Here is a 14,848-nt window from a genome sequence, read left to right as displayed (position 1 = left end):
TCAAAATGTCTGTGCACGTCCCTGCACTGCGCATTTCTAAGATGTTGGGGGGACAACTTACAGTTGGTAATCAGTCAGAGAAATCACTAAATAACTTAAACAAATGAATTAGTTTTAACAAAACAGGATGTCCATAAACAAAATGAAACAAACAAAACAAAACAAATTAATTAATACAATTGTATGAATTATTAAACTTTTGAAAACAATACTCAATTCACACACACACTTACAAACAACCAATGGCGATAACTAGAGGCCCGCGCACACGTCACACATGCGACCAGGAATGGAATTAAAGCAGTCCTACTCCAGCCACCAGCTGTGGTATAAACAACAAAACAAACAAAAAAAGGAAATCTGCACAGCAATGCAGCCAAACAACACAGCAAAACACTCACACGCACACAAAAGGGCGGAGTCACCAGTGACGCATATCCAGGTGGCATAAACACAGTCTTTAAATAGACAAGCATTAAATGCTGATAGGCTACTAATAATTACTTGGGAGGGAACTTACCCTACCACAGATAGAATCCAATGTTTGATAATATTGGAAACACCAGAAGTGTTATAGGGTTTTGAACACAGCACAAGAGTTAAACTACAAGAGCAGAAATTGACAACAAAAATAACATAATGTACTTCACAATAAAAATAACATGAATACATGACAATCTCAAATGTGTTTTGTTACTCTGATTTATCAATATGAACTATTTACTGTCTTCATTTTAGATATAATGGAAGTGAAAGAGGAGAGTGAAGCTGAATTGGATGAGAAACATCAGATTGTAAAAATAAACCCTAATGTTTCACCGAAAGAAACTCTGAAGACAGAAGACATAAAGTGTGAAAATAGTTTCAGAGAAGATGAACGCCCTGAAGATCACAAGAGGACTCACAGTGAAAAGAAACCTTTCACATGTCAACAGTGTGGAAAGAGTTTCGGAACAAAATGGCACCTTAAAGAACACATGAGGACTCACAGCGAGGAGAAACCTTTCACATGTCAACAGTGTGGAAAGAGTTACACCATTAAATCGAACCTTAACCACCACATGAAAACTCACAGTGAGGAGAAACCTTTCACATGTCAACAGTGTGGAAAGAGTTTCAACTTTAAATCGAACCTTAACCGCCATATGAAAGTTCACAGTGGCGAAAATCATAACAGAAGTCAACAGTGTGGAAAAACTTTCATAACAAATTCAAACCTTAACGAACATATCAGAATGCACACTCCTCAGAAACCACATCTGTGCCATCACTGTGGAAAGAGTTTTATAACTGCAAGTGACCTTAAGAAACATTCAAGAATTCACACTGGAGAGAAACCTTACAAGTGTCAACAGTGTGGAAAGAGTTTCACCTTTCAAACAAGCCTTACAGCACATAAAAAATCACAGAGGGGAAAAGCCAAACACGTGCCATCACTATGACAAGAGTTTTCCATCTACAGGTGAACTTAAGATACACATGAGACTTCACACTGGAGAGAAACCATTCACGTCATCTGTGTGGAAAGAGTTTCAGAACAAAACCTGACCTTAACGTACACATGAGGATTCACACCGGAGAGAAACCACATCCGTGCCATGAGTATGGAAAGAGTTTTATAACTGCAGGTGAACTTAAGACACATTCAAATATTCACACTGGAGAAAAAACGTTCACATGTCTTCAGTGTGGAAAGAGTTTCAGGACAAAACCAAACCTTAATGTACATTTAATCACTCACACTAAAGAGAAACCGTTCACATGCCATGAGTGTAAAAAGAGTTTCAAAACAAAAGCTTACATTAAAAAACACGCAAGATTTCACACTCAATAGAAACCATTCATGTGTCAACAGTGTGGATATGGCAACAAAGTTTAGAAATCAGCTGAGTTCTTATTAATAAAACTGTCTGGAGGATCCTTACTAAAAGTCTACATGTGCACAAAAGCCCAAGATGTCTGTACTTGTGTTCTTGTGGACTTGTGAAACACCATCAGTCGCGGCCCAAGTACTGTTCCAATTCCAAGTTTACATCAAGTCAAGTTCACATAACATCCCCAGCTGTGTTCTTGATCCGCTCATTTTATTGAGGGTGCTTCAGGAGGTGACTTGTGTGGACTTAACGACAGCCAAGTTTCCCAGAATGCATTTCACGTCAACGAAGCTTAAAACCTGCACAATATTTGAAATATTACTCTTTCTGTGTCATAAAATGTAGCTGTTTAGTCGGAAATATAGACGAATAAACTTCAAATCTGGGGTCAGTTAGTAAAGATAGTGACTATATTATAATTTTCTCTGATGATTTTGGATAAGTGAGTTTCAGGTGATCAGCGGACCGTCAGCGCTGTGTACACCATCAAGGGCAGATTCATCTCTAAGTTCTACTGAAATTGCTGCTGTCTCAGTGCAGCTGCTCTGCCCTTCAGTGTCTGATCATTAAACATGAAATATTCCCTTTGGATATACACTATATTGCCCAAAGTTTTGGGACACCCCTCCAAATCATTGAATTCAGGTGTTCCAATCACTTCCAGTGAAAGGTACTCTTAATGCTTCATCATACCAAGATATTTTGGACAATTTTATGCTCCCAACTTTGTGGTAACAGTTTAGAGATGGCTCCTTCCTGTTCCAACATGACTGTGCACCAGTGCACAAAGCAAAGAGCGAGTGTGCAGTCCTGACCTCATCCCAATCAAACATCTGTTGGATGAATTAGAGCGGGAACTATGAGCGAGGCTTTCTCAAATGGCAAATGTGCTTTTAGAAAATGGCAGAAAATTCCCATATTATGACTGCTTTTCCACAAGTTAAATAGGTGTATGACTTCTATAAAACATGTTTCAAAAGTTGTTTGCTCGAAATAGCTTGTAGGAAAAGATTGTTACCCATCTCTTGTAGCCTCTGTTTCAGTGCATTTCAGATTGTGCCGTTTTGAGGAGGTCATTACATATTTATGTGCTGCTGCTCCTTTGGCCACGCCCCACTACTAATGTCATGTGCGCATGCGCAATGGTATTGCAAGCAGTACAGACTGTATTATTATCTTTATATATTATTATTAATGGTTTATGTTGCCAACAGACAATTTAAGCAAAAAAGTAGCACTAATAAGTACACTCCAAGAGAAAAAACTCATGATTCAAGAGTAAATTGTGATGAAACAGTCTCAACAATACACTTGATTTGCCTTGGACAACGCTAACATATTCTTGTTATAAAACATTTTCAATCGCATTATTTTCACAAATTACAGAAATTAAGAATGTATACTGCTTGTGGACAGCATGCTAATTGCTAGAAGCTAGCGGGAGCTCCGCCGTATCTTGGAAAAGTGATAGAGACTTGGGGGTACGTTAGGCTCGTCGGAAAAGCCGTGTCGGCAAGGCCCGGTCTTGGTTAGTTTGGCAAAACACTTTTAGTTTGGCAAAACACTATTAAGTTTATGTAGAATTGTAAAATAAAGCAGTTAAATATTTATTTTAACTTTCGAAAATTATGGTAGCTGGTCATTGGCTTTGCAGTAGAAACTTTGCTGAAAACTAACTAGCATAGCTGATAGCCACCTCGTCATTCCCAATGGCAAATGATTGCGCAACCACACACACACACACACACACACACACACACACACACACACACTTGATGTGCAAAAATTCGTGGGCAGGATGACGTCAGATTTTCAATGCTGCTAACAATATCTATATAGCCTACTGTCTACAAACATTAATAATATTAACATTACTATACATTGTTTAAAAGGCATAACTTATGGGTTTAGCATCAGTGTTTGGTTTCTTTTTTGAGATACAGTTGCTCTAGCATCATAAATGTAGTATTTTGTGACAGAAGTTCAGATGACAACATGCAGAATATAAACGGGACTTCTTACCTTTGTGTTGATATAAAGATCGCAAATCGAATCCAGTCTGTTTCAGATGTGTGAATCATCCAATGACCATTTTTGTCCACAAATGCGTATAATCCGTGAAATATAGATATACAGTATAGTCTGTTGTTTACATCAGATTCCGCATGAACGTCTTAGAATATAATATCGTCTACAATCTGAAGACTATTTACATTGTAACACACTGTATATGAGATTACACTTTAGGTTCCACTAAACACATAAACACGCATTAAAACTTTGTTTTTAAAAGTATAGTATATAATATCCAAATAGTGCTGTTATTTCCATGAGACATGATAACAGTATAGAGGATATCAGCGAAGTGACTGCTCTCTGTAGCTACCTGGTGGGTGGAGACCTGGGTAGTGGGGCGGTCGGTGGGAAAATTAAAATGGAATGTGACGACAAGGCTAGTTACGTCACAACGGAGCTGATTTTGAAATCGTGTAATCTGATTCTCAAGGCAGAGGACATTCAGAAACCTAGATCTCACTCAAAACAGCATGGATGGATTTTTTTCCAAGTTTGTATGCGTGTGAAAGCACCAGAGACACAAAAGAACACCCCAAATGACAGAAAAGGTGAGTTTTTCATAATATGGACAGTTTAAACCATATGGATTAAGAATGGGATGTCATCCAGGTTCTTGTGCATAAAGGTGGGTGTCCCAAAACATTTGGCAACATAGTGCATCTAACTGGCATTTGGTCTCATCAATTTACTTCTCTTTATTATTCATGTTAAGTCTGTTATTTGTTATTATTGTTTTAACTGATGTTAAAGTTTCATAACTTAAATCACATATATTGTCTATAGAATCTTAACACTGAATCACTGCCTTTGTACTTTGACTAGATTTTTTGTGTTTACTTCATGTTGTACAAATGTTTTGTACTTTTAATGAATGGTTTTATATCATTTATTTCATTTTGTAATAAATACATTGAAGCTAATCAGCTGTCCATGTACTTGTTCATTTTTTCTTTTTAACAATGACAAGAAAAATAAAATAGAAATGTTATACAAATAAATAATTGAATAAAGTGATTTTTACAATTTTTTGGTAGTTTTACATTCAGACTTCTTTTGGCTGTGCATCTGCAAGCATGCTGCAATATGTATGTAAACATCATCACATTCTATTCATACTTGGGCAGAGTGATTTGCACAACTCTGACAGAACTCTCTGCTCCTCACCAGGAGGCTTCTCGGGTGCTGCAAACAAATCACTCCCCCTAAGTAGCAGTGCTTCACCTTCTGAGAATATAGTTCCCAGTATTTATACTGTCAAAAGATAGCTGTGTCTTATATAAATTTGTTGTTTGTACACGGTGTGACTTTACAAATCACAACACATAAATAGGAAAATGTTTGCGTTATTTTGTCTCATTATTGGGAGCAATATGCTAGCTGAAGCCAATCACTTCCCGTCTTTGTGCTAAGCTAAGCTGGCGGGGGCTGCTGCAGACAGAGTTACACCATGCACGGAGATGAGAAAGGTATGTATGGACTTATCTAACTCTGGGGGATGCGGTGAATAAGCTAAATTACCAAAATCTGGGCATGTTCCTTTAAAGTTACCTAAAAAGAAGCTTTACCAGTCTAAATTATTCCTAAAACATATCTCATATCTCCAGAGCATGTTAAAGGAATAGTCTACTCATTTTCAATATTAAAATATGTTATTACCTTAACTAAGAATTGTTGATACATCCCTCTATTATCTGTGTGCGTGCACGTAAGCGCTGGAGCGCGCTGCGACGCTTCGATAGCATTTAGCTTAGCCCCATTCATTCAATGGTACCACTCAGAGATAAAGTTAGAAGTGACCAAACACATCAAAGTTTTTCCTATTTAAGACGAGTAGTTATACGAGCAAGTTTGGTGGTACAAAATAAAACGTAGCACTTTTCTAAGCGGATTTAAAAGAGGAACTATATTGTATGGCGTAATAGCACTTTTGGGAGTACTTCGACTCGTCTGAAAAGTCTGCTTCCCTTCTCACTCTCATAAAGGGAGAGGGAGGGTGTTACTGCGCCGAGTCGAAGTACTCCCAAAAGTGCTATTACGCCATAAAATATAGTTCCTCTTTTAAATCAGCAAACGCGGTAGGCTACTTTATTATTATATGCCTACTCTACACTTGGCATAAACTTCTTATTATCCTATTACCATTATCTGTAGTTTAGTAGACATGCAGTAGCCTAATATTTGTATGAAATTGTGAAACATTCCCTTGTCATTATCTTCGGAGTCCATCTCTGCATATTCAAGCCCAACACTATCCTTACAGGTACGTACAGAGTGGGGGTGCGAAATTACGACAGTTGCAAGTTTTCCCCAGTGACTCTAGGGGTCGCTGTTTGACAAAAACGTCAAACTGCATGGAATGCCTTTAATATTGAAAATGAGTAGACTATTCCTTTAACAACACGTGTAACATTAATGTTATACAGTACAGCATGTAACGTAGATCAGCCCACCATTAAAACATGACAAATAAAGGGATTTATAATAAAACGTACTTAAAAACATCAAAAGTCGAGTGCTTTAAACAAACGTGCGTGATCTGGTGTGTCTTCTGATCACAGCATGAGATAGAAAACTATTTTACAGAACTACACATATTTGAAAACTACAATACTAATTTCCCGCTAGAAATGCAATTAAAAGGTATAAAAATTAAAAATATACATTGATTTGTATTAAATTTGTGCTCCAGTCGCTTACTTGGCCGTCATTTTTTCAAACATGACCAAGCTCGACCAATCACATTCTCATTGTACGCCCACGCATAGAATTGTGGGACAGGACAATGAAGGTATCTCAGAAGGCAGCCGATCAGTGACCAGTTCTGTCCCCTCCTTGCAAATCTGCCCTCCTAGGACCCCAACTGGTACCTAGCAATAATGCCTGGTCAAAATTAGTCATCGCATATCTTGTGTGCGTGGTCTACCTAGCTAATTTCTTTGTACAAAATAGAAGCATACAAAATATTTTTTTAAATAAAAGTTTCCAAAAATATATATATTATATTTATTATTTTTACACAGTATAAAGTGGGAAGGGTACAGTAATATCTAACAAATAAAATGACACAAGCAATGTGTGGATCTCACCACCTATAGCCTAATTTATATACTACTACTATATATGAAACAGCAGTGTTTCCCAGCACCGCTGCTCCCACCATGTGCTGTGCGTAGGGCACCAAATGCTGAGGGGGCATCAAAAATAGCCTAATGAAATAAATTATAATGCAGATATTATTTCATTAGCCTATAGAAATATTATAAGGCACTTTTAGCCATGTATATGTAACAAAAAAGGGGAACGAGATAATTTAATTGCTCTACTCTAGAAAGTATGCCCCCCTTGCCTTGGATGGTTCCCGTTGGTTGATCGTGTGGGCACCTGACGAAGTAGGCAACTTTTATCGAAATGGGCCCGAAAAGACAGCATGAGTCAGGATCTGAGAAAAGAAAGAAGAAACTGCAAGATGATGCCCGTGCATTACTTGTTATAATTTATAACTTAACTTGCAAGTTAAATTGAAATACTGTTAAAAATGACCTATGCATATGCATTTTACAATAACTGATGCCAGCTAGCTGTTACTTTCTTTACTATCTTTCCTTGGATATCTTTATAATGATAAAGTATTTAAAGTATAACACTGGGCTACTATTTAAACATTACAGTAGGTTAAGAAAGAAAAATGTTCATACAATCACCTATTCAGCAGTCAATAGCAAACAAAAAAAATTACATTTCATTTTGACAAAAATAATCTTTAATCTTTTTGGCACTGTATAAATTGATCACAAGCATCAGAGACCAAACAGTCAAATGTAGTTTTAACAACCAGCATCTCTACTTATCTAAAACCACAAGACTTTTAGCCTCTTTATGACGTATAATGCATGTGTTTGTGTATAATCTGCATTTGTTTTTGTTTTTTTGTGGTCCAGAAGAACAGACTAAATGTTGAATAAAAAAAAGTAAGGGAAGTTTTATTGTCTTTTTAAGTAAAAACACTTAGTGATCCCATACTGACCAAACTACCTGTTGTTTTTAACATAGCTAATAGTCAACACTGACATGTCAACCCATTTAAAGCACTAGTAATCCAGATTTGATAATCTGAAAAAGTGTGTATCTGTATCAGGGTGATCCAGTCAAAATTTGCTTTGAAAAACCAGGACAAAAGTGAGATATAAAATGTATTTAATTTGTATTGGTGAGGAATTATTTGAATGTTTGTGTATGTGTGTATTTGGGTTAATGTGGTTTTATTTATTTACGTATTTATTTGTATACTCGAGAAGGAATCCATGAGTAAGGGAGTTAGAGAGTAGATCTATTATCAGATCAACGCTCCGGAGCAGAGGGGGCGGTAATGCGACTATAAACTGGATGCCAACCGCCGTTAAAAGAGAAGAAGAAGACGATACGAGGGGAATTTATGAGGAGAATAGACGTGATTTTCGCGTTTCTATGAGGATTTAAAAACGAGAATTTTGCATGTAATCAGAAGTACTACCCGCATTTTTACCGCGAGGAGGTGACTCGTTATTACTTCGGATTGTTTCAGGTAAGTTTGGAGAATAGGGGCTACACAAATGTTTGTGATTTAAATAGGATGAGGCTTGTAAAATGCAGGCACTAAGTAAGTTACTTTGCTTTTAAAATGACGTTTTTCTTTTACTTTACTATATTATAACATCATACTTTTAAATCCACTACATTTCATACACTTTGATATAGTACAGTTACTTGAGTAGTGAGTAAAAGTTCTTCATTACTTTAAATATCTGGTAAAAATTTTAAACAATTTTAAAACGTTAAAGTTTAAAACACACGAAACAGATCCTGCTAGAATACCTTTTCTGAACTTTTTGTATGACTTCTCTTACGAAAATTAACCATGGTTTTACTACAGTTAAAACAAAAAAACATGGTTACTGTAGTAAAACCATGGTAACCACAAAATAACCATGGTTTGCAAAAACTATAGTTAGTGCAGTAAAACCATGGTTTTGCTGATAGTAATAAATACACCAAAAAACATGGTTACTACACTTTTACCACAATAAAAAATGGTTATTTCGTAAGGGTTGGTGGCTTTCATTGACTGTAGGTCGGTTCCTCTCGTGTTCAGATTTTCACATGTTCAGATGCTCTTGAGATACAGATAACAGATGAATATTTACACCTTTTGCACTTAAATCTTTGAATGTCAAAACACTCAACATAATGTCTGGTTTTCATTGTGGCTCCTGCGAAAATGTTAGTATAACTGACAATTATCAGGAAAAATTAAATTTAGTTGCGCTTGATAGTGACCCTAGCAACTTGAACCCACCTGTGGTCAGTGGACGATACATTTACTTCTCTTTTCAGTGTTTCTTTGCAGTTTGTAAAATAATAGCTCTGAATTCTTGTTTAATCTGTACAATCTATCGCACAACAGCTGTTTTCTATAGACGCATTTTTTCTTTGATTTCACACTGTACACAAATTCTGTCTTTTACTCAATTCAATTCAATTTTATTTATATAGCGCTTTTCACAATAGTTAATTGTTTCAAAGCAGCTTTACATTAATAGAAGCAGTAAAAGCACAGAAAAACGACAGGTAGCACAACATAATACACGATAGCATAAGCAGTCAAATTTGGGGGCCCAGTGCGACGGTATATATGGTAACTAAGGGTCACCTTCCGATCTTTAAGAGAAAATGAAACCTGTCGACCCGTTTGACTAAGGCCTGTAACCCCACTGTCGTCGTTAATGCAGGTTCAGTGGCCCGTTTGACTAAGGCCTGTAACCCCACTGTCGTCGTTAATGCAGGTTCAGTGGCAAAGGGTCTATATTGCATACTAGGGGTGTGACGAGACACTTAATCCACGAGACGATATTTTTACACTTTTTAAGAAACCCTCGATGATAAAATAAATGAATAAGAAACTGAAATCATGTTATTTTTAAATGTTTTAACTAATCAAGGACTGGCCCTAACAATTATTTTACTAACTGATAATGACGTAATTTGTTATTTTTGCGTAATAAAAATAGACCCAAGTGAGCAGTAGCCTTTAAAATTACATAATAACGAAGATGCAATAATAATTGGTTCAAATAAAGTATTAAAACCAAGTTACATTAAACAACATAACATTAACAAACACATTACATTTGTGGTCTATAAATAAAAAGCATTATGTATATATTATAACAAATGCCTGCAGGGGGAGATAGTTGACTCGTCTCGCGGACGCTATCTTTACTTTCACTTTAGACGGAGAGAAACGCTTATTTTTTAGCCGAACAGTTTAAATCCATTTGAATATTTAATATACGTCCATTTCTTTATAATAGAAATGAACATGCAGAAATTAAATCATGTAAACTCTGTGATGGTTTAATCTGCTGAGACTTCACATCTGACAGTGATCACCAGACAAACACAACACGTCTCAGACTTCACACGTGCTCCCAAACGAACATTATTGGAAACCCAAACAAAAAAGCAAATGCAGTAAAAGACAGAATATAATGCATGCACTGTAAGAGGCTAATTACACCAACCACGCTTTAAACGCTTGGAAACGCAAGGCGCGACGCACTGCCTTTTTAAAAAAAAAGAGCAGTGCGAGTCGACGCGGCTTCTAATATCGCTAGGCAACCACCTAGTCAGCTGTCTTGTCAATCAAATATTGAAGCATGCGCTCTTTTGCTGTTAACTGTCATATTAGCAGAAACTTTAAAAAGATGACGCTTGCTCTGACCTTGTTTGAGGGTGAGAAGTGCACAAACACGCAGGAGAGAGTGAGCGAGTGGAGTCCGGTTCTTCAAAGCAACTGTAAACTTCCCTCACCACAACGTAAGGCCCACATCTCCCCTCATTCGAGTGGACAATGGAAAGACGCGAATGACTTCGGGCGCTTCTCCGCTCTCAGCGTTCCTTCAAAGGCGCGTGCTGCGGCCGCCGGCAAAAACCGCATGGCGCTCAGCGCGCATAAACAGCGCGCAAACGCTCCATGCCCATAGAATATCATTTAAAAAAGGCACCTGCAACTGCCATAAACGCCTTTGGTGTAACTGGCCCCTAAAAGGGTCAAATAGAAAGCTGCATCCTCCGTAGGTCGCATATGCAGGCTGCATACGTCATTAAGGTTTATTTCAGATCATTAACTGAGCATTACATTCGCAAGTCGTGAGCATATTACAACAATTTGCGATTAACTAAATTATTAGTAAACTTTATAATTGTTAGTAGTCTCTAATAAGACAGCCTTTATGATGTAAATGCAGTTTAAAAATGCGACCTCCGAAGGATGCAGTCTTTTATTTGAGAAACGGCCAGAATTTCACCTACACAAGAAATCTCGCGAGACACACTTAATCTCGCAATACATATTTAATCTCGCGAGATCTCGTCACACCCCTATTGCATACTATTTACAAGACCACGAGAAAAATGCCAACATCGCAACCTGACCATACGTGTCAACCCGTTTGACTAAGGCTGGAGGCCCCACTGTCGTCGTTAATGCAGGTTCAGTGGCAAACGGGTCTGTATGGCATACTATTCACAAGACACACGAAAACGCCAAAATCGCAACCCGACCATACGTGTCAACCCGTTTGACTAAGGCCGGAAGCCCCACTGTCGTCGTTAATGCAGGTTCAGTGGTAAATGGGTCTGTATGGCACACTATTCACAAGACACACGGAAACGCCAAAATCGCAACCTGACCATACGTGTCAACCCGTTTGACTAAGGCTGGAGGCCCCACTGTCGTCGTTAATGCAGGTTCAGTGGCAAACGGGTTTGTATGGCATACTATTCACAAGAAAACGCCAAAATCGCAACCCGACCATACTGGCCAACCCGTTTGACTAAGGCCAGAGGCCCCACTGTCGTCATTAATGCAGGTTCAGTGGCAAACGGTGGCAAACTATTTAATGCAATTCATTTTGAAGTGTTTATGCAGATAAGGTTTTTAGTTATTTATTTGGTTGGTCTGTGTTATGACCGTGAGTGCTTTGTTCTGTACAAATAACTATTGCGAGTTAAGTACCTTTACTAGACAAATTATGTGAATGCTCTGTTGAAGAGAAACGTTTTAAGTCTAGATTTAAAATGATCGACTGTGTCTGATTCTCGGACATCGGTTGGTAAATCATTCCAGAGCTTAGGGGCTAAGTAGGAAAAGGATCTTCCACTTTTAGACACTTTTGATAGTCTAGGGATAATCAAGAGACCAGAATTTTGCGACCGTAATGTGCGTGATGGATTGTATTCTGATAGATAGATAGATAGATAGATAGATAGATAGATAGATAGATAGATAGATAGATAGATAGATAGATAGATAGATAGATAGATAGATAGATAGATAGATAGATAGATAGATAGATAGATAGATAGATAGATAGATATGAGGGTGCTAGACCATTTAAAGCTTTGTAGGTGATTAGTGATATTTTACATTGTATGCGATATTTAACTGGTAGCCAGTGTAAAGATGCCAGAATTGGGCTTATGTGGTCATACTTCTTAGATCGAGTAAGTACCCTTGCAGAAGCGTTTTGAACTAGCTGAAGCTTGTTTACTTAATTGTCGATGCTGCCACGCCCCCATGTCACGTCCGGTCGGCTTGCCAAGCGAGGGAAAAAACTCTCAGAGATGCCTTTAAAAACATCTGTCCAGCGGAACGCGATCATATTTTAAACACGAGGGATGTTACTAGGCTTGCCGCGATAGTCGGTGAAACGGTGATAACCGGTGCTTCAGCCTCTCACCGGTTAGATCACTTGCCCACCGCGACACCGTTCACCGTCGTTTTGATATTTTAGTGTAATTAATTCATTTAGTTTCGTTAGAGAGAGCAAACACTAAGACCTGAATGTGTCTGCTGACTGAATTTAGCGGAGCTGAACTCGCGTCACATCACAGAGCAGCAGGTGTCAGATTTCATTTATTTCTGTCAGAGTTTGCGAGGCGAGCTAACTGATGATGACAGAATCCGCGTGCTTACTCGTTTTTATCATAATATACAGTTTTGTTCAAAATAATAGCAGTACAATGTGACTAACCAGAATAATCAAGGTTTTTAGTATATTTTTTATTGCTACGTGGCAAACAAGTTACCAGTAGGTTCAGTAGATTCTCAGAAAACAAACAAGACCCAGCATTCATGATATGCACGCTCTTAAGGCTGTGCAATTGGGCAATTAGTTGAAAGGGGTGTGTTCAAAAAAATAGCAGTGTGGCATTCAATAACTGAGGTCATCAATTTTGTGAAGAAACAGGTGTGAATCAGGTGACCCCTATTTAAGGATGAAGCCAACACTTGTTGAACATGCATTTGAAAGCTGAGGAAAATGGGTCGTTCGAGACATTGTTCAGAAGAACAGCGTACTTTTCGTAAGTTGATTGGAGAGGGGAAAACCTATAAAGAGGTGCAAAAAATGATAGGCTGTTCAGTTAAAATGATCTCCAATGCCTTAAAATGGAGAGCAAAAGCAGAGAGACGTAGAAGAAAACGGAAGACAACCATCAAAATGGATAGAAGAATAACCAGAATGGCAAAGGCTCAGCCAATGATCACCTCCAGGATGATCAAAGACAGTCTGGAGTTACCTGTAAGTACTGTGACAGTTAAAAGATGTCTGTGTGAAGCGAATCTATTTTCAAGAATCCCCCGCAAAGTCCCTCTGTTAAAAAAAAGACATGTGCAGAAGAGGTTACAATTTGCCAAAAAACACATCAACTGGCCTAAAGAGAAATGGAGGAACATTTTGTGGACTGATGAGAGTAAAATTGTTCTTTTTGGGTCCAAGGGCCACAGGCAGTTTGTGAGACGACCCCCAAACTCTGAATTCAAGCCACAGTACACAGTAAAGACAGTGAAGCATGGAGGTGCAAGCATCATGATATGGGCATGTTTCTCCTACTATGATGTTGGGCCTATTTATCGCATACCAGGGATCATGGATCAGTTTGCATATGTTAAAATACTTGAAGAGGTCATGTTGCCCTATGCTGAAGAGGACATGCCCTTGAAATGGTTGTTTCAACAAGACAATGACCCAAAACACACTAGTAAACGGGCAAAGTCTTGGTTCCAAACCAACAAAATTAATGTTATGGAGTGGCCAGCCCAATCTCCAGACCTTAATCCAATTGAGAACTTGTGGGGTGATATCAAAAATGCTGTTTCTGAAGCAAAAACAAGAAATGTGAATGAATTGTGCAATGTTGTTAAAGAATCATGGAGTGGAATAACAGCTGAGAGGTGCCACAAGTTGGTTGACTCCATGCCACACAGATGTCAAAAAACTGTGGTCATACAACTAAATATTAGTTTAGTGATTCACAGGATTGCTAAATCCCAGAAAAAAAATGTTTGTACAAAATAGTTTTGAGTTTGTACAGTCAAAGGTAGACACTGCTGTTTTTTTGAACACACCCCTTTCAACTAATTGCCCAATTGCACAGCCTTAAGAGCGTGCATATCATGAATGCTGGGTCTTGTTTGTTTTCTGAGAATCTACTGAACCTACTGATAACTTGTTTGCCACGTAGCAATAAAAAATATACTAAAAACCTTGATTATTCTGGTTAGTCACATTGTACTGCTATTATTTTGAACAAGACTGTACATATATGATGTTTAATATAAGCGAGATCGTTTTGTTGTTGTGTTTTTCAACAAGAAAAATAATAAAGCCATCATTCAAGCAGCGCTTTTATGGAGAAGTAGTCGGTTGCTCTGCTTGGGACTTGCGGGTTATGTGAGAATTACCTGCGCACATTGACTCAAGCACTTAATTAAACCAGCTGTTGCACTGGCATTACACGCAAATTCATACGCGATTTAACGCAGCTTACGCAAGCGCTGCATTTAAACAGTTGCGTAA

General features: G+C 38.0%; 3 protein-coding genes across 4 annotated transcripts in view; 2 read left to right on the top strand and 1 right to left on the bottom strand.

Annotated features, from left to right (window-relative positions):
* LOC129422537 (uncharacterized) overlaps window positions 1–14,848 on the bottom strand; it is a 681,876-nt gene that overhangs the window by 299,668 nt on the left and 367,360 nt on the right. The window lies entirely within an intron of this gene.
* The window catches only part of LOC141349042 (uncharacterized), a 97,575-nt gene that overhangs the window by 27,793 nt on the left and 54,934 nt on the right, over window positions 1–14,848 (top strand). The window lies entirely within an intron of this gene.
* The window catches only part of LOC129422192 (uncharacterized), a 56,077-nt gene that overhangs the window by 27,806 nt on the left and 13,423 nt on the right, over window positions 1–14,848 (top strand). The window contains 1 exon segment of the mRNA XM_073857934.1: window positions 739–1,439. Coding sequence (XP_073714035.1) covers window positions 739–1,439 — 701 coding nt within the window.

This window comes from Misgurnus anguillicaudatus, chromosome 19 (genome assembly GCF_027580225.2).
Source record: "Misgurnus anguillicaudatus chromosome 19, ASM2758022v2, whole genome shotgun sequence".
Taxonomy (NCBI): domain Eukaryota; kingdom Metazoa; phylum Chordata; class Actinopteri; order Cypriniformes; family Cobitidae; genus Misgurnus; species Misgurnus anguillicaudatus.
This window is presented reverse-complemented; position numbering and strand designations above follow the sequence as displayed.